Source organism: Plectropomus leopardus, chromosome 23 (genome assembly GCF_026936395.1).
Source record: "Plectropomus leopardus strain MGB_pleo_1.0 chromosome 23, ASM2693639v1, whole genome shotgun sequence".
NCBI lineage: Eukaryota > Metazoa > Chordata > Actinopteri > Perciformes > Serranidae > Plectropomus > Plectropomus leopardus.
The window spans coordinates 15344196-15371381 of NC_142198.1; the positions used below are offsets into that span (position 1 = coordinate 15344196).

Sequence of the window (27186 nt, forward strand, 5' to 3'; positions counted from 1 at the left end):
CCCTTCAGATTCAATGTTTCAACCTTAAGACTGCATATTCAGCCTGTTAAATGCACAATTCAACCCAGAAGTGGCATATTCGAACCTCTACCCTAAAAACTGCACCCTTCAAAATTAGTATTCAACATTTCAACTTCAAAGCTGCACATTTCACCCAACAAACTGCGCATTTTAACCTAAAAATGTGCAACCTTAACCCAAATATTGCTCACTGTAACCTAAAAATTGCACCCTTCAAATTAAATGTTCCACATATCAGCCTAAGGACTATTTCAACCTCTGTATTTTACAATTCAACCCAAAAGTTGCATATTTTAACCAAAAATTGCACCGTTCAAATGAAATGCGCCACATTTCAACATAAGGACTGCACATATAAACCTCTAAATTGTATACTTTAACCCAAAAGCTGCATATTTGAACCCAAAAAAATCCCACTTCAACCCAAAAGATGCACACCTATACAGTACCAAAAAAGATTGTACACTTAAACCAAAAACCAGGGCACTTTGCACAAAAGTTGCACATGTCAACTCAAAGATGCACTCATCAAAAAGGAGATAGCAGAGGAGACAAAAGTAAAAGAGATTCTGTAGTAAAACTGTAGCAAGAAAGATGAAAGGTTCTTTTTCATTATCCTTTGGGCAATTTACGGGTTGATAAAAGAGGCTCAGAATCAGCCATAACATTCCAGTAAAGGTGTCGGTCACTGAACCAAAACAATGACATAAAAATCTCCACGGAGCTGCAGAAGTTAGTGTTAAAGCTGTAGTCAGTAACTTTTCTAAGACAACTTTATTTGCTGAAACATATTATATTCATACAGTAGTACATGAGACCAATAAAGTGTGAAAAAATCATGTTCAGCTGCCTCCTTGTACTGCTTATAACTGCATACCGCACATGAAAGAAAACAACCAGTCAGAGCAGAGGAGTCGCTAATGCAGCTGTCAGTCATCTCAATCACTGTGCACTGCAGTCAAACGGAGTTCTGTTACTGCAATATGCATTTTTCTCCTCAGATGTGTTCAGAAACATATTTTAGTGCACTGTTTATCTGTAAAAACTCTGCAGCCAGTCCAGCAAAAAAAGTGAAGCACCTACCACGGACCAGACCAGCTGTCTCCTTTTGCAGCTAAACAGTACACTAAGTTATTTTTCTGGAAACATTTGAGGTTTGAAATAGGTAATGCAGTTACAAATCATTGATTCCTCTTTGATTAGCACTGCCTAGTTTTACTTTATCAGGCAATTCTTAACATCTAGTTATTTTTCTTTTAGTAACAGTAAATTCTAGCAAATGCATCAGAAGCACTATGAGGAAGAGGAACATGTTTTTTTTATGAAATATGACAGTTATTTCTATAAAAGTTACCAACTGTTGCTTTTATTCCATTTGCGATAACATAGACTTGCCTCAGTATTAAATAAAAACAAATATCAATGCAGCTTTAAACACATCATTCTTTGTTAATTTTTTCCATTTTGTCTTTATTACTCTCATAACTGAGGCTCTTTTTTCTACCCATTACAAGGATGCCTGGCTCACATCATATGACATTCTGCATCTATATGTAGCTCTTCCCCTGTGGCCACTCACACACTATCTTTCTTGTCTCGCACTGTCTCTTAGTCTCTCGTCTACTCTCTCATTCTGTCTATCTATCCTTTACTCTCTCGTCTTCTAACCTTTCACATTGTCTGTCTCTGTCTCCCTCTTCTCTGCCCCCCCGTGGTTTCTCTGGCTACAGTTTCGGCTCGTTAGCACCATTTAGAAACTTCTTTCCGGCTCGTTTGGCTCTTGGCTCATCCCAGCCACATTGACATTAAGCAGTGTGATGAGCGACTGCGCCCCACGGCGGACATGACACTTCCGTCTCCATCAGGGCTCGCAGCTGAACACCAACCCATTTATTCCTCGGCTTTCTTCCTTCTGTCTTATCTGTCAGTGCTGAGCTGCAATGTTGTTAATGTTCTTATTTTTCCTACGGGGAATTAAAATAATGAGCCACAGCATGTTAACTAATGTCAGCAGTCAAGCAGCTTCCGACACAAATTTGGGGGATGTCAGAACACATTTAGGGTGTTATTTCATAAAACAATACAGGTCACCCTTGAACTAAACTTTCTTTTTGTTCCCCTCAGGCGTAGACCAGCATGCCGTTGGTGAAGAGGAACATTGAGCCCAGGCACCTGTGCCGTGGGGCATTGCCGGATGGGGTGACCAGTGAACTGGAGTGTGTTACCAACAGCACCTTGGCAGCCATCATCAAACAGCTGGGCAGTCTGAGTGAGTATCCAGTTTACAAGTAATGTTCCTCTGGGTGATTCGCACATTCAGTGCTGTAGCTAAAATCAAGTCTCATGAATGAGATTGTCTCCCTGTTGTGAGTGAATCTGGGTTTTAGCACTTTCTTCTGCTGATGTGTGATTGCTTCTGTTGGGAACTGCAACCCAATCATACCAGCATTTAAACTTGTAAAAGTCCACTGTGATTTCAATTCATACCAATCTAATGGCAACAGTTTGTGGATTTTTTTTGAGAAAGCAAAATAAATCAATACTCGTACTACAAACAGAAACCAGAATTCCTCTCATATCAAAATCTCATGCCATTGCCCACAGATTCTGCATATTTAATAGACTGCTGTTTAGAGAGATCAACTACACATAAACTTACTACTCACTGTGTTTACACTAAACCACAGTAGGTCACATGCTCACTTGACATTTTCCCAATTAGTCGTGAGCAATCAGAGATAAAGAGATCCTGATGTGTCATCATCAGCATTTTAAGTGCAATCACACCCAAAAGTAATTAATTCAGAGCTATGATCTTGGAAACATATCACTTGAGACATGTTTAAGTGTTGAGTGTGAACAAGTCTGTCTGCACATGCTGATTAGATATATTTCAGATGTTGTTTGCTGGGAGGATGGAGTCAGCTTTAAGAGCAGCTGCCATGGTGTTTGATGGAGTCAGTTTGAAACACCTTGTTAAAAAAAAAAAAGATGGATCCAAGGGGGATTTTTATGAAATCCAATATCTCGTAAACATGGTGCCAAAATGCTCTCTGTGGCCTGCAGTAAAAGCCCAATCTGATGAGTCAGCACTCTGTAGTTCAGTGTCCAGATGCATCATAATCAATGTATCTTCCCTTTCACACGGAACAGCTCATTAGAAACCTGTACGCAGGGTTTGTATGGTCATGGAAAACCTGGAAAAGTCCTGGAATTTACAAATAGCAATTCCCAGGCCTGGAAAAGCTTTGGAAAACTAAATATTCCCTGAGAGTTTTCAAAAGTCATGGAATTTTGTTTCACAAACTTGTCTAATAACACATGATGTGTTCAAAGACTGTTGGATATTTGAAAATCCAATTTCTGTTTTTATAGTTTCTGACTGTGATGAATGGTGCATGTTTTCTGTAACTCTTGAAGAAAACAAATCCTTTTTTTCTTAGAAAATGTCCTTTTTTTTCAAAAAAACAAATTGCCTATTTTCATTAAAATTTACAAAAACAAACAAAAAAATCCCAACAAATTTGTAGGGGAAAATATCAACAAAGTGATTTCTTTAAAACTCACCAAACATTTTTAAAAACACAGAAGGCCACAGACAACATTCCTACCAAAACTGCAGGCCTGAGGGGTTTGGAAGGCGAAAATCATCAGTAAAATAATTAAAAATTAAAGTTGTATGCCCTTCCCTTAAGCCAAAATAAATATCATAAGTCCCTCCTCACTACTTAAAAAAATATTTGACATGCCTCCCTCTTTTTTGCACCACAGTCTCAGGCCAATAACGAACAGTCTTAAAGGTAAATTTAAATATTCAGTTCTAATCTTGTTCTGAATTCATTATTTTTTTAATTGTATATTTGAAAAAGCTATTATATAGTAATGAGAAGAACCAATGAGGGAGTATAAATGGTCGTTTCAGAGAATGCATGGTCTTTAATTTTCCCTCAGTGTCATGGTATAGTGATGGAAATGTGTTCGTAAAAATTTGCATTAACCCTGTGTGTAGTTTATATGACAGTCATGATATTCTCTGCTGAAGTAGGGTTGCACAGCACAAAACCTGAGCCAGAACAGAGATCATTTTGTGGAAATGTGGAGGAAAAAAGATCAGTTTAAATTTGATTAACAGTTGGAGACTAAATTAAATTCAGAGACAGCTCAGTGCGAATGACTGAGTGCTCTGCCTCTGCTTCATCTGTCATGTCGTGGGCTGAGAGACGGAAAGAGAGAGCGAGGAGATGGAGAGAGACATTGAGGGTATGCAGCAAGTGGGTGTGTGTGTGCATTTTATTTGGTCTAGAGGTGGCGGTGTTATTGAGGAAGGCATTTCTGCATCTCGGTAAATATATTTGAATATTTGTACATTCTGTCTCACACACACTCTGGCAAACAGAAAGGTCTTTTAAAGTATTCAGTCCGACAGGTGCACAGCAGGAGGGAGTCTGTCCTACCTGGACAGACGGAGGGAGGAGAAATGCCATCGACTGACCTCCATCCCTGCAATATTTTCTTCTAATGCATCTTGTTTTTTAATGCCTCAGCCAATAGCAAAGGCCAGAGGCATTATATTTTCGGGTTGTCGCCCCATTCTTGTGAAGGCGATATGTCAAGACTGGCTTGAGGGAATGTGTTCAAATTTTGCACATACGTCCACTTGGACTCAAATATAAATGTATTAGATTTGGGTGGTCAAGATCACTGTAGTGTCATCTGTATCTCTCTTGTGAACCTGTTACAGGGTTCCCAAGGTCATTAAACACTTGCAAAAGTCATGGAATTTCACAATCACATTTTCCTGCTTTAACTGCAGCTTGACTTGTGCAGTGAGGCATATGACCCTCATGTGGTATTCTACTTTTTCTTTTTTATCTAGGCTGTACCACAGTGGGAAATGTAGAAGTCATTACAGTTTATGTTGCCTACATCAAACCTTAATTCCTGATGCCCAACCTGCAAAAGAGAAAGAATTCAAATGTTATTCCTTCAACAGCCTGCTGTTAGACCATGTGCATCACTTTGCAAATAAAAGTCAGAGGTCACTTTTTCAAGAAACAAACCTGAATATGGCTTCAGAAGCTGGGAGCCTGAGCTCAGCTGGCGAATGTGAACATGTGAATGCACTTTTACTGGGATGAAAGAATATTAAGCAACTGTTTTAAAAGTAACCAGGTGTCTGTGTGTTTTTGTTTGTCTCTGTATTTCAGGTCGCCATGCAGAGGACATTTTCGGAGAGCTGTTTAATGAAGCCAACAGCTTCTACCTGAGGATGAGCAGCCTGCAGGAGAGAGTGGACCAGCTGGCCGTGAAAGTCACCCAGCTCGACTCCACTGTGGAGGAAGGTAGGGAGGGACAGCGTGTGTGTTTTTGTAGTCATGTTTTTTTTATGCATTAATTGCATTGCAGGACAAAGAGGTTTTTTTGTGAGTATTGGAATCTGCGTGTGTGTGAGTAGGTCCCTGAGGATTATGATGAGTACTGTCTCAGGTGCATGTATGTTATCCCTCTTTTTCTGCGCTGTTTTTCCAGTGTTATGGATCATTGCATGTCTTGTGTTAGAGAGCTGGGGTTGTTTGCGTGTGTGTGTACTGTACATGCGTGTTTGTTGGTATGATCACATGGGTCGGGCAGGTGTGAAAATTTTCAAACTGGTTTGATGTTAAGGCAAACATCAGAACACATCAGTATGATGTATTTTACCAGGTGTAAAATACATGTGATACCAGTAAAACGTAACGACACCGATTCCCAACAGCAAACAATCATCCATCTATCACGTAGCATCACATAATATCAGAGCTCTCTATCTACAGTGATTCCATTAAATAAGCACATCTGTTTCTTCATGTAAACAAACCACAGCTATCAGCTGTGCGCTTGAGATCAGACTGTAACATAACCACTTAAAACATGAATGAATAGCTGACTTTCTGTCTTGTATGTTACATGTTTATAATTTAACTTTTTAAAAAGAAAACATGTTTTTTTGTGATTTTTACTAGAAATGATGTACAATGAAGTCAACAGCACATAGATTTTTTTTAGCGATGGTCATTTACCAGAAATTTTCAGCTCCTTTGCGATCTTCTTTTAGCCAATTCCCAACTTAAGTATTTTTTTTAGGAATGAAATTAAGAAGGTATCGTACACATTATTTCTCATTTCAGTGTCATGAATCAGCGATTCTTCCCCATTGAGAGCACTTTCAAAGCAAGAAAAAAATTTTAAAAAATAGAAAAAACAGCAACTGCCAAAGGTTTAGCTCAAAACAGTGTTTGTGCACTCACAACCAGTTAGGATACCTTTTTCATCAGCCTAAAATCCAAAATGTTGTCATCTTGGTGCAGTTTTAATTTTCTCGAGAGACTAACTCTGCCATGTCTCGTTTCATCACCCAAAAAAACACATGAACTTTCTAGTAAACAAACACAATGTGCGCCACTCGTCCCCCTCCCACCTCTACTGAAACCTCCCTCCTTACATCCATATGTGGGTGTAACTGTGTGATGAATAGTATGTATTTGAGAACAGTTCATATTTTTAGTTTTTTTCTGTGTCTTTGTCTGTGTGTGTGTGTGTGTGTGTGTGTGTGTGTGTGTGTGCGTGTGCCGGATGTGTGTGTCAGTTCTTTCCTCTGAAGCCAGTGTGCAGCATTTTAATGGCTATGCTGATTATTTATTGACAAAACGTCTCTGGGGCTGTCATATTACTGTGTGTGTGTGTGTGTGTGTGTGTGTGTGTGTGTGTGTGTGTGTGTGTGTGTGTGTGTGTGTTGGGTATCATCTGAGTGTGTTTAGTGAACAGAAAGACACACTCATATTACACTCCTGTTATGTGGTTATGTGTGTGTTTCTGGTTGTGTATACAGTGTGAGTCATGATCATTATCTCCATCATTAAGGTTTTCACTAACTCTGAAGGTCAATTTTGGTAATGCAGTAATTGATAGGCCTGCACAAACACACAAACATACACACACACACACACACAAACGCATTAGTGGTCAGACTGGGCTGTGATGATCCAGTCAGCATTTACAGGAGGATTTCAGAGCTGAGTATGGTGTCCTCAGAGGCTCAAAATGAACTTCAGTGTGAGATGTGAGAAAACTAGAGTCTAGGGTTCTTTTCCTTTTTATTCTTTTTCACCCCCCCCCTTTTTTTCAGTCTTTCCTCCTTCTTTGCCTCTTTATTGCTTCCTTCCTCCTTTTCTCTCCTTCCCTTTCTCTGTCATCCTGTCTAATTTTGCTTCTTTATCTCCTCTTTTCTTTTCCCCCTCATTGTTTTTCCAGATTTTCTAACATCCTCTCCTCCCTTTTACCCTTTTTTTCTGTTCCTCCTTCGTTCTCTGTCTACCTCCGCTTCCGTTTCTCCTTTTTACATCCCCACCTCTCCCTCCATCACTCCCTAATCATATTTTCCTACATTCTCTGTATTCTTGCTCTTTCTTTCGCTATTTTCTCTCCATTTTTCCATTTATTTCTATCCCAAACCTGCTCTCACTCTTTCTCTGTTACCCTCTTCTTGTCTTTCTCTCTTTTCTCCTATTCTTTCTTTTCTTTTTTGACTTCTTTTGATCTCTCTTTTTTTACTTGCATTTGTTATCTTATCTCTTATCTCCCTCTTCTCTCTCTCCCTTCTTTTATCCCTTCTCTTTTTATTTTCAAAACCTGTTTACTCTCCCTTACACACCCCTCTTCTCTCCTTCTTTCATGAGTATTTCTCTCTCTCTCTCTCTCTCTCTCTCTCTCTCTCTCTCTCTCTCTCTCTCTCTCTCTCTCTCCTTGCTGATACTGCCTAGTCATTCTGCAGCACGGCGGGCTCAGACAGGGAGCATCAGATAGAGCTGCACAGACGGGGATGAAAAGGAAAAGCTCAGCAGTCCTCATGCTTATCCTCCTCCTCTCCTAGTCCTCCACTCCTCCTCCTCTTCCCCCATGCTCACACTCTTTCATCTCCCCTCTCTTCCTCTGTTCATCTCCATGCCTCTTCCTCCCACACACAAGCAATTCGTCGGTCCTTCGTATCCGACCACACATTCACTCTGTCATCTGTTACGCACCCGTCTCTCGTATCGCAGTCACATTTTCTCACTTTTCTGTCTTCATCCCTCACTCCTGTCCTCTTCTCCTTCTGCTATTTTTTCTGTTTTTCAATGTCTCACAACTAGCAAGTGAGACCATAGATTTCTTATGATAAATGGAGAGAAAGACAGGAAGACTTAAATAGAGGGAGAATGAAAGGATGAAGAAAAAAGAAAGGAAGGACTAATAAAATGGAAATGGACAAAGAAAAAAGATTGAAAAAGGGGAAGAAAGAAAGAAAGAATGGGGGAGAAAAGAAAGAAGGGAAGGAAGGAAGATTGAAATAAAAGAAAGGAAGGATGATACTATGAAAGAAGGGAAATTAGAGGCAATTTAAGGAATGAAGGAAAGAGAAAAAGGACCAGTGGAAGGAAAATTGAGAAATGAGGAAATGGATGGAGGAAAGAGGATCAGAATTTAAAGGGAGAAATAAATAATAAGAATAAAATATCAACCTTTTTCCTTGTTTCAAGATTTTTTAATGATTTTTGTTATGCACCCGTAGCTTGAATGTGGAAATAATAACATTAACTCACCAAAAATAAAAAATTAAATATAATGTCAATAATGTTAAAACAGCCAGATTTGCTTGAGAAAAAAACAGTTACAAATTTTGAATTAATGTTCATGGACTAAAAATTATTTGCATTTACTATCACATTAAACAAATAACACATTTGTTTTCTTATATCAACAGTTAAAATATGCATTAAATCCATGTTTTTCATTTACAAACTACATTGTGTTTTTTAATAAACCATAGTGCATTTGTAAAACATGTTTTGTTTAGTTTTGCAAGGATATTAGCTTGATAACTTCTCTTTAAAAACAAAATTCATCAATAGGCTTCTTTTTACTCAGATGGCACCAATAAGTCGCTCTCCTGTCCTCCCAGACATAAAAATTATTGTTAAACCACTGAGATAAATGTAAATGTGGAAGTCAGGCCACAGCAAACCAGATTGTGTAAGAAATTAATGTGGTTATTAGCAGCAATCAACATATTCATATGCATGTAAATGTGCAGTAAGGAACATGAACGTTAGATTCAGACTGATTAGACATGGAGCTGGAGGTCATAGTCAGAGAGAGAGAGAGAGAGAGAGAGAGAGAGTGTGTGTGTGTGTGTGTGTGTGTGTGTGTGTGTGTGTGTGTGTGTGTGTGTGTGTGTGTGTGTGTGTGTGTGTGTGTGTGTGTGTGTGTGTGTGTGTGTGTGTGTGTGTGTGTCAAAAAAGAGAGAGAGAAGCTCGAGGTGTCTTTGAAGATGTGTCTGAATGAAAGTTGCATTAGCTGCTAGTTTTGTGGATTATTCATTTGGCCGTGGGGACAGAAGCTTAGGAAAGAATGATCAAACACGGAGCAGACAGGAGAGTGTGCGCTGACTGCTGAATCTGCACACATACACACTCACAGAGACTCGCACACAGATCAAACAGCCAATCGCCCTTTAGTTTTTGAGGAATTTGTAGTCAGAGGTTAAAGCTGAAACACTCCCACTTTCTGACTTTGTTAGTAATGCTGTTGATAACTTACAAACACACATATGCAGTACAGAAGTCAAGTAAATCACTGGTAAGAACATATGTCGCATTGACACGCTTTAACCTTATTATACAGGGCCAATGTACACTGACGCAGTCAGTGTGTGTGGGGTTAGCCATCTGCTAGATCCTGGATAGCATTGCAGCACTGTCGCGTTAAATCTCCTCTGGGGGGGTTAAGGGATTGACACACATACATGCAGGGTTTTCTCTGTCTCTCACTCTCCCTTTTTCTGTGTCACACACACATAAACACACACATATTGGCTCCTGTTATATGCAGACAAATCATATTATCACGCAGTCCTACCAGGCATTTGTCAGCAGCAGCAACAACACATTTTGCTTCTGCGCATCCACACACACAATGAGCACAAACCTCTTTTGCAGCTGCAGTGTGTGTGTGTGTGTGTGTGCGTGTGTGCGTGTGTGTGTGCGTGTGTGCGTGTGTGTGTGTGTGTGTGTGTGTGTGTGTGTGTGTGTGTGTGTGTGTGTGTGTGTGTGTGTGTGTGTGTGTGTGAAAGATACTTGTTAAGCTGGTGCAACAAGCTCAGACTAATCTGTTCCTGCTGTCCTGTTATCACCTTCTGTGTTTGTGTGTATGCATATATATGTTTGTGTCAGAATGCATACAGTATGTAAGCTGTTTGTATTACCTATTAGTCTATATACATATGTTGTGTTTGTTATTATAGGGACCTTACAAACGCATAATGGATGATTAAATATGTAAATTAAGTAAGGTTGGTTACCGAAACCTGTTGCCATATACAACTAGTACCTCCCGGACTGAATCACGACACAGATTTTGGTGCATACCGAGTGTTCGGTTGAAAAAGAGACAGAAAGTGCGTGTGTTTGACAGTGACACATGACAGCGAGGCTGCCGCTTATTGGATCCTGTCTAGGCTCATGTGAGGTTGACTGTTAGTAAACCAGCTGCTCTCACTGTATTGACAGTCTCAGCTGCTTCTAAACAGATAATAGAAATATGTTTGGCTGTTCAGTCAGCTGTTAGGGAGAAAATCATTGATCTCAACTCAATATTTTTTTTTGCCGTCATTAGAAGCCTGTACCAGACTCAGAATTATGCCAGCCGAATCGGATTTGGCAGTTGTATTAGAACATTCATTGTTTGGTTTTCCATACAAAGTTTTTAAGTCTGAACAGATGCAGCAGGACATTCGGTGTGACAGCGACGTTCACGTAATATAGTAAACAAAATCTCAGTCGACTCAGGATCTCTGACTCATGATTTTTGTGTCAGACTTCAAGGGGCAGTGCTAGTTATTAATACTTTAACTGTTATTTAGTGTTTAATCATTGTAGGTTTTTTTGTAGTTTGTATTCACCTGAAAATAAGAATCTCGTCTTTTTTTCAGTTACCCCCAGACTGAGCCGTTTTGTATCTTCATAGACAGTGTGTCCTCGTTCACGGAGTCCACCATATTGCACTGTCATGTTTTTACAGTAGCCCAGAACAGACACACTGGCTCTCGATGGGGCCATCTGCATATTTTGCAGCCCCTTTTGCAACAAGCCACACAGCCTCAGAATAACTGATTTGAAATTAGAAATGTATTTATTTTGTGTTTTTACCCATTTTAAATTATCATTTGTCTAATTATTTTGGAAAGAAGGAGACCTCTTTAGATAATGGGGCCCCTGGTAAAAACCTCCTGGACAATGAACACTGAAGGAATGAAAACCAGAAGTTAATATGTTGTTAAATTTCACATTCAAATTTGCCCTTGCAATTAAACAAAGCTAGTCTTTGATTTTGTTGACTGTGTTTTATGATTTTTTTTTTTTAAGGATTGATTCCAGCACTGTTTAGACAATGTCAATACTTAAGAAGTATCATTTCAGCACCAGTATTGATTAAAAAAAACAAAAGCAGCAATACCCAACCCTTATATTAAGTCTTCTAATTTGGTGTTTTTGTATGATCTTTTAACTTATAATATTTTCTCTCTTGTTTTTCTGCTCCTGTAAGCAATTTCCTACATTCTCAAAACGCCTTTCAACAAAATCCATAAACTAATAAATCTCAGAGTCCAAGCCACAGAGACTTGACAGTGTGACAATGAGTTTTTGGGGCTGTACTTTTGCACCTCATCCTGTTCTGTGTGACTCTATCTACTAAATTGTTAAAATCTAATTTAATATGTTGCATAGTTTGCAAAGAAGACAAAGGAAACACAAAAAAATGTGTGGTGAATTTATTGCTTTGGAGACCTGGACAAATGAACAATGGGCTCAATAAAAAAGACTTTATATATTTTGTTTACCTGCAGTGAAACAAGAACTGTTTCCTCTACTGCAAATACAAAGAAAATCTAATGAAAATGCATCTTCTTGTATTTTTACTCAGAATAATCAAATCACACTTTCCTTTTGCAGCTTGATTGTCAATAATATTATATAAAAATATCCAGCTTGGAGTCTCTAAATCTGCACAAATCATTCTTTGACATAACTATGGAATCAACTCAACATTGCCCAGAAATGCAAGTTTTATTTTTTTTTCATCTTTGATTATTTCATCAACTCCAAAGCAAACTGTGGTGGCATAAATCTTAGTTAAGTTAAGTAGCCATTCCCTGGCTGATTAATAGCGTTACACCCATTAAGTGCACAAACAAGAGATCATGTTCTCAAATCCTGACTTAATTCACGAGTGTAAACTTTGCAGAATTGAGACCAGAGATCAGAGGTCAGTGTTTCACATGCAGGATTTAGCTGCTAAGCCGACACTGGAAGAGTTAAAACAGCTGGTTTGACGGATTATGTTGTCAAATACTGTAGAAGATACACAGCGAATAATTCTGCTTAATATTTCTTCAGCCTAACTGTCAAGTTGTTTACTGTACTTTTTACTGAATCTTCAATCTCTGCCTCTCTCCCTCCAGTCTCCCTGCAGGATATTAACATGAGGAAGGCCTTTAAGAGCAGCACCATCCAGGACCAGCAGGTGGTGTCAAGGACCTCCGTCCCCAACCCTGTGGTAGAGATGTACCACCGCTGCGACAAACCTCCTCCGCTCAACATTCTCAGCCCCTATAGGTTAGTCATTTTGGCAGTTTTCATGAAATTAAAGGGAGTTCATGTAGTGTTAAATCCTATCTACCTGATACCTGTCACCTCTTGCCACCCTGATCCCCATTAATCTAAATGTCTGTTTTTAAACCGCATTGTTTTCAATGTTTCCCTCTCAATCTCGTGAGATATCAAGAACGCCGTAAGGGAATCTTTTCAAACTTGGCACAAACGCCCCATTGGACTCAACGATGAACCAGTTAGATTTTGGTGGTCAAAGGTCAAGTTCAGTGTGACCTTGCTTTTGTCTCATTCTCATGAACGTGACATCTTCAGAACAACCTAAATGAATTTTATTAAAATCTGACACAAAAGTCACTGTGACTTAAAAAAAAAATGGCCATAAAACAAGAATTCTCATGACAAAACCACAAACAAATGTCTTATAGGATAAAATGATGAAGCGATTAAATTTTATATTCAAAAGGTCATCTTCACTGTGACATTATAATACTCTGCCTAAAACACTTTTCTGGCTATTATGCAACATAATTTTTGAGGAACTGAAGAGGAGACGTTTGGTCAGATACTGAATTTCTGGCACTGATCTTGAAACTGTGATGATTGTATAGATCTTCTGTGCTGCAGGTGGGAAGATGTGTATGACACATCCATGTTCACAGACACGGATGTAAACTGTGAGAAAAACTTGACTGCTGCATGGAGGCATATAACTGCAGGGCAATAATTAATGCATTGTTGTTATTGTTGCTCTTTTTCAATCACATTCTCTCTGTTTCTCCATACAGGGATGACAAGAAGGATGCATTGAAGTTCTACACTGACCCCTCCTACTTCTTCAACCTGTGGAAGGAGAAGATGCTGCAGGCCACCGAGGACAAACGCAAGGAGAAAAGACGGCAGAAGGTACGTGTGTGTTTGTGCACATTAGTGTGTGTCTGAGGAGTTCTGTAAGCTCGGGGCATGTTTGTATGTGTGTCATTGCAGACATGCTGTAGGCTGGATGTGTGTGATTGTGAGACAGAACAAGTAAATAAAATTCATCTTCTGCTTTGATTTGCTAATCTGTTTTTTTCCTTCTTAATTGTGCCTTTTTTATGCTGTTATTTCATTTGAAGCATTCTTATCTGACTGTACTCATCATTTAGCTTTGCTTTGTTGTGTAATTGGTTATTGATACAGCAGCAGCTGGGCGGGCTCATTATCCAGAGACAAACAAATGGCCAAAGGGGAATACAGCTTGAAACAGTTAATATTTAACGCTGTAATCACATAGTTGTACAAATCTGTAGCTCCTGTGTAATAATACAGCTATTTCAGTACAGTTGTGTGTCAGAGTAGGCCTGTTAAGTCATTTTGACTTGTCAGAGTAGGAAAAGGTGTAATTATTAACATTATTGATGGATTAATTTCATTTACCTGCTTTAGTTTCAATGTATTGTGCCTGCTGGCACACACTAGCAAGTTCTCAAGACAGATCATCGATTATGTAAAAATAATTGTAGACACCATGATGTCACCCATTGGTTTGCAGAATTCTATTTGAAGCCTCGAGTTTGGCATTTTGACCGTCGCCATCTTGGATGTTTTGAGCCAGAGAGTGGAGCTAACCCAAAGAATAGCTCCATAATTGTCATAAATGAATAAACATGGGGGGCAAAAGTCAATGTTTGGTCAGTTCAAAGAACAGGTATAAATTCAAGTATTAAATATCCATTTTTGATCATATCTTAAGTGTATTATAGTATTAATGTTAATTGCTGTCCATGTAGAATGACCTGGATTAAATGTAAAAATATATAAATATATCAAATATATTTTAAAAATGATATAAATAAACTGGAAACAGCTGTCAGCCTCTTGTTTAAATGCTCTTAGCATTAAAATGCAACCCATCTTCTTTGTAGCTTTCATGTTCCCACTTCGACCTCAAAAGCACATGGACACAACAAAGTCGGAAGAACAACTTCCCAACTAGGCAGCTATGACCTTCCAACATCACATGAATGCAGCATCAGTTGGCACCCTCGTGGGCTATTAAGGCCATCGGCATTTGTTCCATCAATGGGTGAAAAATATGATTGTGGTTATGATCATTATCTGTCTCTTCCTCTTAGTTTTGTGTGAGGCTCTTTTGAACATTTGCTCGGTCTTCACTTGTACCAAAATAATTGGCACAGAGAATTAAATATTTCAGAGCAGAATTTCACTGGTATTCCCCTTTGATCTGTTACTTTTCTCTCCATCAGCTCTCTCGACAATCACTTTTCAAACCCCTGAACAGCTGCTGCTGTATGTGTTGCTGCACTGTGTCAATATTTCTGTTCAATTTAATGCGGCTCACATTTTTTTCTGTTCCCTCCCTCCAACCTGGAAACAGAATAAAATCCCTTTAGACACAAAGTAGTCAAAGTTTTGAGAAACTAACAGGTTTGGATACGAGGGGAAGCTCAGCTGCAGGATGACGGCTCATCTACACGTTCTTCTTCATTCTCTTCCTCCTTCCTCTTTCTAAGTTACCCGGCCTTTCAAGACACACACCCCAACCTTCCTCCTCCTCCTCTTCTTCCTCTGCTCAGTCTAACGCACCAGCTTGTCTTTCTCCCATGTTTCCATAGGGCTGTCCGGCCCACCCTGACAGGCCCCACTCCAGACAGGCCCCACCCAGGAGCCCCCTGTCCATCTCTGTAAGACAACCCAGACCCCTAACCTGCCCTCTCCTGCCCGCCACTTTCCCCCCTGCACACCCCACTAACACACATCACACACTCACATGTTATAGAGGAACTTGGGTAAGACACACACAATAAAAAGACACTTACGCACACACCTTCCCCTCTGTTTGTGTCTGTGTGTGTCACGTTGCGTTAGCTTGCCACCTCACCCTCTCTTTAACCCTCTGTGATTGGTTTGGTTCCCGTCTTGTGTTACCAGAACTTTTGGCTCCGTTGTCCGTCGTCTGCTAGTTCATGTTGGTGTGTTTAATAGTGAGTGGGTGATGATGATTAGATTAGTGTGTGTGGGTGAAATTAACCCCATGGTGATGGAGCTGGTTGATGGGGTCCTGTTCTCTTCCTCTGCACCAGAGAAATCAGTGATCAGTGACTGAGTTTCTCTCCGCTCTTGTGTCTGTCTGTCTGCGTCTGTCTCTCCTGTAGGAGCAGCAGAAGCAGGTTGAGGACCCAGGCAGAGAGGTGAAGAAGGTCAGTGAGGATTTGCACACATATACTCCAACATGACTTGTAGACTTCTCTCTGTAACAAGCATGAAATGACCAAAACAGCAAGTTTTTTGAAATTATTGCTGTGATCAGCGGGTCCAGCACGTTCTTACTGAATCTAATTGTACACACTAAAGCAGGATTTATGTGTTGAATCTATGCACTCGGTAGCCTGCGCGGTAGCATGACGTGCACCTCCGCAAAAGTTTAACGACATGTCACAGCAACAGAGACCTCCTATTATTTTTTATTAAGCTGAAAACTATTTCTCTCAGTGGAAACAAGCTCTTATTTACTTTTATTTCACAGATAAGAAATAATAAATTGTAAAGATGATAAAGCCCGCACAAAAATAGTCTTGTATGTTATTAATCTTGGCTTCACATTAATAAATCCACCAGCCACTAGGATAGTTGTTGCAATGCAAAATGTCATAGGCTTTTGCCAATAACGTTAACATGTAATTATGGTGGAAATCTTTCTGGTGTAACAATGTTCCCGTGGATCCTTAAACAGTCTGAAAAGTTATTGGAAGTAGGGTGTTATAAAATGCTTTTATTCTGACGTTGCATTGTAAAATCACATAATAATTGGTAACATTGGTTTATTGTTTAAATAATTTACTGAATTCCTCTTCTTAATGTCTTTATGATAGGAGTTAAAGCAGTGGAATAATCCCACATACAGAGTAAGGCACACGAAATCAGTATAAAAATAACTAATAAATTGCCTCTATTATCTGTCTCAAGTCTAGAAGTTCAATTTGACCAATTTTAAGGCTTTAAGTTGAATCTTACTGTTTCAATGGCATCTGCTGATTATACACTGTGTTTATACATGCAACATCATTGCGCCAGTATGAGTTGCAAAATTGAGTGAATTACAAAGGTGCTTAAGAATAATTAAATACTATGCAGTATTAAGACAGCCAATAGTGAACTCGATAAACTCTTTTTATGAGTACATTTTGAGAGCAGAGACTGTTGCCAGTGTGAAGAACACTTCATCACTCCAAAACCATCTTCATAAAAGTATGTTAAAGCAATTTCCTGAAGTAAAGAAGGTGAGACACTCTTCAGTGCCTATTAACACTGTCCCCAGAGAGGTGTTAGAGGGACAGCTGTGCCAGTCCTCCAGACCACAGCAAAGGAATATTAAAGGACACAGCAGCATGTTGCACTTCAGTGACACTTTTACCAGATGTGGTGATGGTTCTTCACCATTACTTGCATTATTAATTACATACAGTAAAAGATGTTATTTGCAGATATGATTTTGTCTTTGTCTTTAGTAAAAAAAAAAATAATAATAATGCACCTTTTCCCCTTTCTTACTTTATTGAAGGTGCGTAAGGCTCGTAACCGGCGCCAGGAGTGGAACGTCCTGGCCTATGACAAAGAGTTCAGACCAGACGCCAGGCTCACTCCCTCCCCTTACCATGGCATGTCCTCAGAAGGCTCCTTGTCCCCTGACAACAGGTAAACACACACTGAAGATGTCTCTATACATGTTGTTTCTTCCTTTTTTGTCACAGCACATGCACGTCACTGTTTGTGTGTTGAGTCGTCTGTCCCCGGGGACCAGGGATAACAACATATGACATGAGTGGTAGACTGAGAATATATGCACAAAAAAGGGGACAAACACGTCTTGGTCAGATTATTAAAGTTGGTGTTTGAGAGTGATGTCTTTAACACTAGTATGATTTAAAAAAAAAAAAACTTAATTGACTTTCACAATTTTCCCCAGCCCTTAAAATCTGTAAATAGCATTGGTATACTATAAATAGTATATAGCGTAGAGGTTTTTTTGCACAAATGCTCAAAGTCTCACAATTAAACATATTTAATGACAAACCTGTGATGGAGATTTAAGCGATGCCAACATACCTGCTGCATTTTTTTTTTAAAGCTCTTTGCTGCCCTCTTCTGGAGAAGGTAAATCAGAGCTTGTGATTCTATATTTCATGTTTTATACAGTTTCACATCCAAATTTTTCCAAGAAAAAATAAGAGCAAAATTTAAGAGGCAATTTGTATCACTGCCACAGCCAAAAAGGGATTCAGTGGGGAATACAAAAACAGGATATAAGGATGTAGGCAGAATATAAATCAAATGTAGAGCAAAATGAAAATATTTATAGTTGGTAAATGTCATTATTTATGTTATTTATTTTTATTTGTTTCTACATTTACCATTATCCCCAAAATTATAAGAATGTTGTGTTTACTTCTTTCCTCTATCTTTAACTGTAAAGCTCTTTTGAATATCAGATTGCATTCATTTTTTTATTTGGATACGATTGAATTTTGATTAAAGGAATACTTAACCCCCTTGATTGCCATTTGTTTTTGAATTATTCACCTCATGTAACATTTAATTCATAAAGACTTCAATTGTTTTTCTTGCATGGCCCCATGTTAAAGATTCCAAGAACAGAAAAAAATCTTGATAAATTGAAGTCATAGGGGTCCATTTTTGACGACAGCAAAACAATATAAAAACGTGTTTACAAATTCTCACACAACTTGTGCAGAATATCTAAGACTCTTTTATCTAGTTGTATGCTCAGTACTTCCCAAATACAGGCATTTTCACTAAAACCGTAGTATTTAAAACTTCACTGACAAATAAAATAATTTATCAACTTCAACAATCAAAAAATCCCTTTTTTCTAACATGCCCTTCAACTGACCAACTGCCATTTTCCTCCAACAGATCAATGGCGTCTGACTCCTACCCAGCAAGCCCCAACCACCCCTCCACCCAGGCCCCCAGTGCCGTCCACCCTTCCGACCACACCAGGGACCACCTCAGCGCCGCGGCCCAGACTCAGTCACTGGATCGAGTCCTCAGGCCGGCCAACCAGCCCCCAGGGCCCGCAGCAGGAGGGCGACATGCAGCCTCCCTGGGCAGGACCCCATCAGGACACGGAGTCCAGGCTGGTGGAGATCCAACGGTTAATGGACCGAGGCAGCAGTCGGTTAAGGAGTACCGGGCCGGGCACGGGTGTGTTTGGTCGTTTAGATTAGGTTTCATTACATTTTAATGTGATTGTATTTGGGTTTCAGTTCATTTATTTGATGGTGTTTATTTACTAACATTTATACAATATTTGCTTTTGAACGAACATTGGAGCAACCAGTGTTTCGACATTGTAGTGGTTTCTGGTTAAGCTTCGTGTTTTTTTTCTTCAGTTTCCTAAAATCTTATTTATGTGGCTGATAACTTTGAATCTTAGTTTGTAAAGGTGTAGTGATGTTGCTGTGTAATGTGGACCCCAGTAGTAACAGGGCAAACCACATCATTTTGCCTCATGGCTTTTACCTTTTTGTAGTCAGATAGCAAAGTGAATTAAGTGAGACATGACGTTTAAACTATAAAGGCCGAGCTAATGTCAACTGACTGCTGCTTTGAATTTTAAAATGGAATAGTTTCACCTTTTTAAAATGTCTTTTCATGGCTTCTCCTGACATTCATACAAAGCAGCCATATAAGACCTTTTGGTCTTCATTTAATTTCATTACAGATTTAGCTGGCAGATTTGCAAAATCAGACATATCAAACAGTTAACAGAATATAAATTAATAGCAGGGTTTCCCGTACATTGATTTATTTGTGGCGGGCCACCACGATCAAAACATCTGCAGTCACGAGTAGATTTTATATTTTTGGAGCTGGACCATAGATAACAGTATGGTACTCGTTGCATCACATCCTCGGAGCACAGAGTGTACTTTGGGCACAGAGGGAGCAGCAGAATGCAGTGAAAGTGGAACTTAATTATTGCGCTTGGTCTAAAAGTCTACATTCACCGCCTTTATAGCGGCTGATCCTCTCATCTGTCAATGTGTTCTGATGAGCTCCGACCGGATCGACCGATAAATTATCCGCATCGTGACTTTAATTCCACAAACTGCTGCTGAGGAAAAAAACATCTTCTTCTAAAGCAGCATAAGCAAAGTAATGTTACTCCAGGTTTCAAAGGGTTAACCTTATCCTCTCCCTCTTGTCCTCTCCTCAGTGGCCAGCCCTCCACCATCCCAGAGTACTATATCCCCCCCGCCCCTCCGCCCCCTCCGCCAACCATCCCCTCGGCCCAGACCGCCTTCGACTCCACCACGGCCCCGCCCGCCGGCGCCGCCTCCACTGTCCCCCCCACCTCCTCCGCCCTCTCCCGTCCCTACTCCCCTTCCCCTCCTCCTCCACCGGCCAACTACGTGCCTCCCCTCCCACCCTCCTTCGGGTGCACCCCCAGCCGCCCCTCCTCCTCCGCCGCCTGGAGCCCCTGCCGGCCACCAGGCTCACCCATCACCACCGCACGTCGCTGTCGGCCAGGCTGTGGATGCAGCGCCAGCGACCAGGAAGTCCACCATGCTGGGGATGATCCCGATGAGCGACGCACGCTCCGACCTGCTGGCCGCCATACGTAGAGGTAAGTGTGTAACTGATTTTTTTTTTTTTTTTTCAACAAGATTAAGTTCTAATTATTTTTGAATGACAAGCAGAACATTTTTTTCAATTTTAACTACCTACATATTGCATTACTTATGGTAATGGCATCAGGAGCCTGTGATTAACTGATTCAAATCAAGATTATGTCACGTTGTGCTATTTTGAACAAAGGTATGAGACAGTTGCATAGGCTTGGACAGTGTTACAATATAGCAGGTTATTTTGAAATCCCGGCAGTATGATTTTTTTAGTACTTTAAAAACAACATATGCTCCTTTTACTATTAATGTTTCGCTTCAATAATACTTTATTGAAGCAATGTAGTACGCAGCATGCACCACCAGAGGGCAGTCTCTACAGTTGGAACATGCAGCTGAGCTAATAACAATGGCAACTATAAGTGGTGGGGATAAAATTACAGGTCTGTTAAAAAGCTGGTCAGCACATTTTTCAGGGCTCCCGCTGTAAAGGAAAACCAAGAAAAATCATGGAATTTCACATTTTACAAGCCTGAAAAACTCATGGAATTAGTGGAAATCATTGAAAGTTTTGCAAAAGTTGTGGAATTTAAAGTAATTGTTACACTAATATTAGGTGGATTCCACATAATGTAACATAAAGGCAAATTTACTATCTGTAGCGGCTGACGTAAAGTACCTCTAATATGTGTCTGTGTGATAAACTTTTGTATACCATCACGCAAATTTCTTTATTTTCTCCTCTGACTCGCTCTCTCCCTTTGTGTATGGCAGCTAATTATGCTTAAATAGAATTTGAACTGATATGTTTGAGAAACACAGCGAGTGGGGCAATGAAAAAAACATTGTTATGGTCATTGAAGTCATGGAAAAGTTTTGAAATTTTCTCTCTGAAAATCTGTGTGAATCCTGGTTTTCATATCTAACTCTGTGAATTAAGGGTTTATTCTTGTTGAATTTGAATCATGACATGTTTTTGATGAGTGAACAAGGCAGTTAAGCTGGATTTAGTTTGGTGAAAAACAGTTTACTTTGTTTGACATTTTTGGATTTTGATAGACTAAAACACATACGAGAGCTCATGGAATGAAGCAAACCTGAACGGTTGTCTGTTTTTTTTTTTACTCAAATACCGTCCTATAGGATATACCCTGGAGACTTGCCACTAAGTTAAAGAACAGAAAATTAATAAAAACAAAAAAAGACATTTGTACCGCCCAAGCATACAGTTGCATGCATTTTCAGGTACACACTTACGATGATCAAGGTTTCTATTCAGTGAGGAAGTCGTCCTCAAAACGTCTTCACACCCAAAGTTTGTGACTTTTGTGTGGTATTTGATTTCAGTGGCATAAGGTGAGATTACCTTTCCTTTGAGTAAAATGAATATTGCAGGGTAAAGACGAATTAAAACAGTAACTAATAGCTCTTGTCAGGCTGTAGCAAACTTTAATCATTCAAATTAAAACATCTGCACAAAAACTGCAAGAGAGTTATAAATTATTTTATTATATTTATTCCTTAACGATAAGTTGTTTTGTATACAGTTGATACCAACGGATCACAAGACAAATCAATGAACTGTGTATAAGAAACAGAAAACACCACTCTGATGACAGACTAAACACTTCATTCATGCTCCCTCCATTCCTACCCCCGCCATCCTCCCTCCGTCTCCTTCAGGCATCCAGCTGAGGAAGGTGCAGGAGCAGAGGGAGCAGGAGGCCAAGAGGGAGCCCGTCGGCAACGACGTGGCCACCATCCTCTCCCGCCGTATTGCCGTGGAGTACAGCGAGTCCGACGACGACTCCGAGCTGGACGAGAACGAATGGTCTGACTAAACAGTTTTTAAAGTGTGACGGTTGCACGTGGGTGGTGTTCACTGGGAAAAGGAGGGGGTGAAAAGTTGAGACACTGAGGTGGAAATGAAGGGGTTTGGTTAATGTTCATCATTTACATTTTAACAGAAAAAAAAATCTATCAATTCAATCAAACATAAATTCACACACATACTGGCAGCCTCTGAACATCGAGCACTTCTGCAGCGACAGGTTGGCAATTTCAGCTTGCTCGGTTGCGCCTGACAACGCCTGTTCTTAAACTGAGGTTTGTGTGTCTAACCATCCAGGGTGTATAGCCAAAAAACATGCTCACATTCACACCATTTCAGCGCCCTCCCGCCCCCGTCCGCTCATTTTAAACCACTAACACTCAGCTGTGAAAAACAAACGCACCATCGTCTCCCTGCCTCCATATTTTGAGTGATAATTATCATCAATATTGCAGGTTGAGAGCCTGTAATAACTGTGGGCCCCCGGTGAGTACGGGGGTAATGTGTTTACAAAGCACATGATATAGCACAAGAAAAACTAATGATAGTGCAATCTTAACTTATCTGCCAAATATCGAGACAGAATTTATGAAAACAAGTCAGGGAAAAAATAGATCCTCAAAGGATGACTCCACCTCGCAGGGCCGTGCCTGTTTACAAAACATGCGCACCCTCCTTAAGTGACCACACTGCCGTTTCGAGAGTTTGGCTTGTAGGTCACTGAAACAAACAGAAGACAAGAGAATCAGCTCTAAAAATGATCTTTGTGTTACGAACATTAACAATTGATTGAAGCATGTAGCTAACTGCATTCTTATCTCGCTGGGTTTTAATGTCTGAACCTGCAGAGTGTTGTTGAAAGATATTTCAAATCAAGGATAAAATTAGTCTTTGGAGCTATTTACAATTTTGTAAGCAGATCTCCTGTGTACGCTGTAGCTTAAACAGGAAACGAGCAAATTTCGTCAAACAGCTGAGGACTTTTAGCTATTGATATAGATTGTTTGTACAGAAATATATTCGCAGTAACACTGAATACCAAGATATCGAGTTTGTTTTGAAAACATAATTTGGATTCTTTAAAATTGCTCGCAAGTCCAATCTGTATCTTTGACTACAGGTTTTCTTTGATGAAAAGTTATCAATTTATGTTTTTCAGCTGATTACAATTCAAAATAAAGGCTTTTTTATGTGAACAAACCTTAAACTGCAACATAAAACAATAAATCAGTTGTTATTGTTGTCTGTTGTTAGTTAATTTAATAAAATATTTAAAAATCAATTAAGGGGTAAAAGCAATTTCCAATGAGTACTAATTTTGTGAGTGGGGCAATGACTCTTTTTACAACATGTTTTGAGTCTATGATGTTTTGCATTAGGGCCTCACGGTATGGAAAAACAAATATTAGTTATTTTGACAAACAGAGATAGCGATTGAGCTGCGATTTTAGTGGGAATGACAATTTTTCATTACATTTTCACAGAAATATATAACAATATATTTATGAAATAAAGAACGGATATTTGCTGGGGTCTTTACCCAACAGACAAGTTCCCTTCTGGAACATGAGATGTAGGCCGGAGCATCTCTGAAGCACCAATGCTTAATTTAAAATGGTATATTTTAGCTTTATCAAAAAATTGCAGCTCCTGCGATTTGCATATTGCATTTAGCCATCCTTCGATAATATTTAGATTAGTTATGCAGCCCTGTCTTGCATATTGCATTTCCATTTTCATTTAATTCTCTGTGAAACCCTTTGAAACCTGAAGCGACATCACTCTTCTTTTGTTGCTTTCAGACGCCTTTCAAGGGTGTTGAAACCTTTGAGCCCTAGGCAAATTAGTTTGATTTCTCTCTTAAAAATGGAAAAATAAGGCAATGGGCGAGTTGGAAATAAATGTTTCACAAATTGCAAGAAATAAGTAGATTTTAAAAAGTATTTTTAAAAAGAGAGGGGAAAATGTCTAGGGGAAAAAAGTTAGGAAAAAACTAGATTTACAATGATCATAATAACATGTTTTAATTTATGTTCAAAATGACAGATTTTTGAAGCACATTTTCCAGCTCATTTCCTTTTTTTTGTTTTTTTATTCTTTAAAATCTTATAAATAATTTTCAGAAAATTTTCTTGGACTTTTTACTTATTCTATCTGTCAGAAGCCTTTTATTTAAAAGCAGGTTTGGGTATAATGTTAAATTTAATATAGTAATTCCTGGACATGCATCGGGTAAAAGTATCCGCAGAGAGAAATGTGAAGCTGGTTCTCTTGTGATGTTTTCGTTGAAGCGATTCAAAGGCCAAACTCCCGTAAAGTCAGTGTCGTCTTGAACTCATACCTTCAGCATTGTGATATACAGAAGTTCTCCCATTGTGTAAAAGCTCAAACTGTGATGAACGATGCCACCCACCCGCGTTTACTCCGGGTTGGGAAAACAAGCAGCACCAGCCTTGTTTAGTGATAACTCATCATTTAGCCTCCATATCACAACATTGACCAATAAAACGAGCGAGCGAGCGAGCTTACGCCATCATCTTGTTTTATTTTCTTTCTGGTCTTTTGTAGTCATTCATAACTCTAACATTTCAGCCAGTGACTGTGTGCTGTGGTATTGGTCTTATATAAACGCTTCCACACTTTAACCACACACCGGAGTCGCACTCACAAAGCTCGCCATCCTGACCCAGGGTCAAAGGTCACGTCCACTCCTTCATATGACCTTGCTCACCATCAGCGACCCTGGAGCAGCTCGCTGTCCGTGGAGGCTTTGTGAACGCAGCCCCTGGACTATAAATACATAAGTGTAAGAGACTTGCAACAGTAATATACAGTATATTATCTATCTCTTTTCAGTATAGGTTTGGCTAATCCTCAGTATGAGCTGATTGGACTGTAGTGTTTTTATAATGTGGTTTTTCTTTTTGAAATGTGCTGCAGTGAGTTGTTCACTTTGGTTTATTTTAGGGTTTTCTACTTAAGGCCAGGATCGAGATATCAGATAAACCGTTAAAGAAGCCAGTTAAAGAATGAATCCAACTTTTTTTTTTTTTAACAGATACACCTGCTCTTCAACTAATTTTGAGCCAAAAAATAAACATTTGCCTCCTTTTTAGTGTGAAATATGTTAACCAAAACTGTCTCAATTTTTGGACTTCTATTTGTCTGTTTAACGTGAACCTCAAGATCCAGGCATCTGTGAGAACACAGTCCCACAAAAAAGCAAAATTATAAACTAGCACTTTTTTTGCAGGTAAACAACATTTCAGCATGTATTTATAACCTTCAAGGTAAAATGCTGTTGAATCCAGTTTTATGAAATAATTATGCTTATAAAAAAAAACATTTTTAAACAAGATGTCTTATTACCTGCAAATCCCTAAATCAGTGTTCACTGGGTGATACAGCCTACATCAATAGAGAAAACAAAGATTTTAAAGAGGGATACAGCTCAAAAGTACGATATTTGTTGCTGTCTGTACAAACCACCACACAGTAGTAGAGGAAACCGCTCAGTCAGTAGCTGAACACTGTTGAAGAATACAAATTTAAACTGGATTAAAGACTAAAGGATTCATGAGTTTTGATGGGTTTTTGGTTGTTTTCCCTGATTGTTTGGAAAAGCACTTTGGGACATTATTGTTGAAGCGGTAAAGCACATCGACTTGGGCAAACTTTAACAAGACAAAAAAATTGCAAGAGCCATGGATAAAGTTAGCTCAGACCTGAAATGTAGCCAGCATTTTTGGATCCGAGCAATTCGTGACTTTTCCGCCTCCTGGAATCTAAAGCTGTAACGGTAAAACCCTCCGACACTTTGTCTTACTATAAAACGCCGTTTCTTTTAATATTTCCAAATTAGAAATACTTATCCACAATCAACAGATCTGGAAGAAACAATGCATATGTTTTTTGAGCAGAGGCACAAAAGGCCAAGTTTTCAAATCAACCCTGTGTATCTGTGGCAACTGGCTTGTGAGAATACTTCATTATGTGTTTGAAAATGTGAGAAATGAATCATGTTGTATAGACTTTTGGCGAGGCCGCCTGTAAAGTAAAAAATACATTTGGGGTAATATAACATAGACAATGAAACAAAAATAAAACTGTGTATTGCACACTAAAACCATCTGTAAGCAAGTATGCATGTAACTATAGACAATAAATGGAGAACAAAACTGTTATCCTGTGCTTTTTATTTTTTACATCCGTATTTAATGAATGAGTCATAATGTGTTTCATTTATTGCATCATGTTCTTAAAGGTTGTGACGTTGATGTTGGCACACAGCTGAATCCTCATTTCCTGTCACACTGAGACTGTTGAACAATAGCTGCTGTCCACCCACTAATCTGTGATACATCCCAATGTGAGACATCGATGATGACTACTATATGTGCAACGGTCGTACCGTATTTAGAAAAGATCTTTTTGGAAAATTATATCATGTGACATCAGCTTTAGAAGCTCATCCGACTGGTGCAGAACTCTACTTTGATTTGTTGTTTAATGAAAAAATTCGACACACATCTCGCCCATGTATTTACATCATGTGAACTGATGCCAGGGGAAAATGTATGTTTCTCTTTCTAATCGCTAAAAAATAAGAATGAAAGGGTGTTTTTTTTTTTTTTCAATTTGTATGCCTCCACAACAGCAATAGCTGTGGCCGGAGGCATTATGTATTCAGCTTGTCCCTCTGTGCGTACTTGTATCCATCCTTCCTTGCCTTGAAGGAATTTGGCACTGACATTCAACATTGCAATATCTCAAGATCACCTAGAGGGGGTTTACTCAAATTTGGCACAAACATCCACTTGGACAGGAGGATGGAGTGATGAGAATTTGGTGGTCAAAGGGCACTGTGACCCTTTTGGTTTGGCTACAACTCAAAATTCAGATGCTAATTAATACAAATTTAACACAAATGTTTAACAAGAAAAAATACATTTTATAGAGATGGTCCGATACTAAATTGGTGACACTAATCTTGGATGTC

General features: G+C 39.2%; 1 protein-coding gene across 1 annotated transcript in view; it reads left to right on the plus strand.

Moving 5' to 3' along the window:
- Nucleotides 1-26371, plus strand: part of LOC121962193 (actin-binding protein WASF3) — a 49573-nt gene extending 23202 nt beyond the window's left edge. The window contains 11 exon segments of the mRNA XM_088073694.1: nt 2146-2290; nt 5229-5363; nt 12557-12710; nt 13493-13610; nt 15323-15391; nt 15863-15907; nt 17269-17402; nt 18642-18932; nt 19948-20148; nt 20150-20358; nt 22040-26371. Of these exon segments, the coding sequence (XP_087929820.1) occupies nt 2158-2290; nt 5229-5363; nt 12557-12710; nt 13493-13610; nt 15323-15391; nt 15863-15907; nt 17269-17402; nt 18642-18932; nt 19948-20148; nt 20150-20358; nt 22040-22197 (1647 nt within the window). The 5' untranslated portion in view covers nt 2146-2157 and the 3' untranslated portion in view covers nt 22198-26371.
- Nucleotides 26372-27186: the final 815 nt, after the last annotated feature.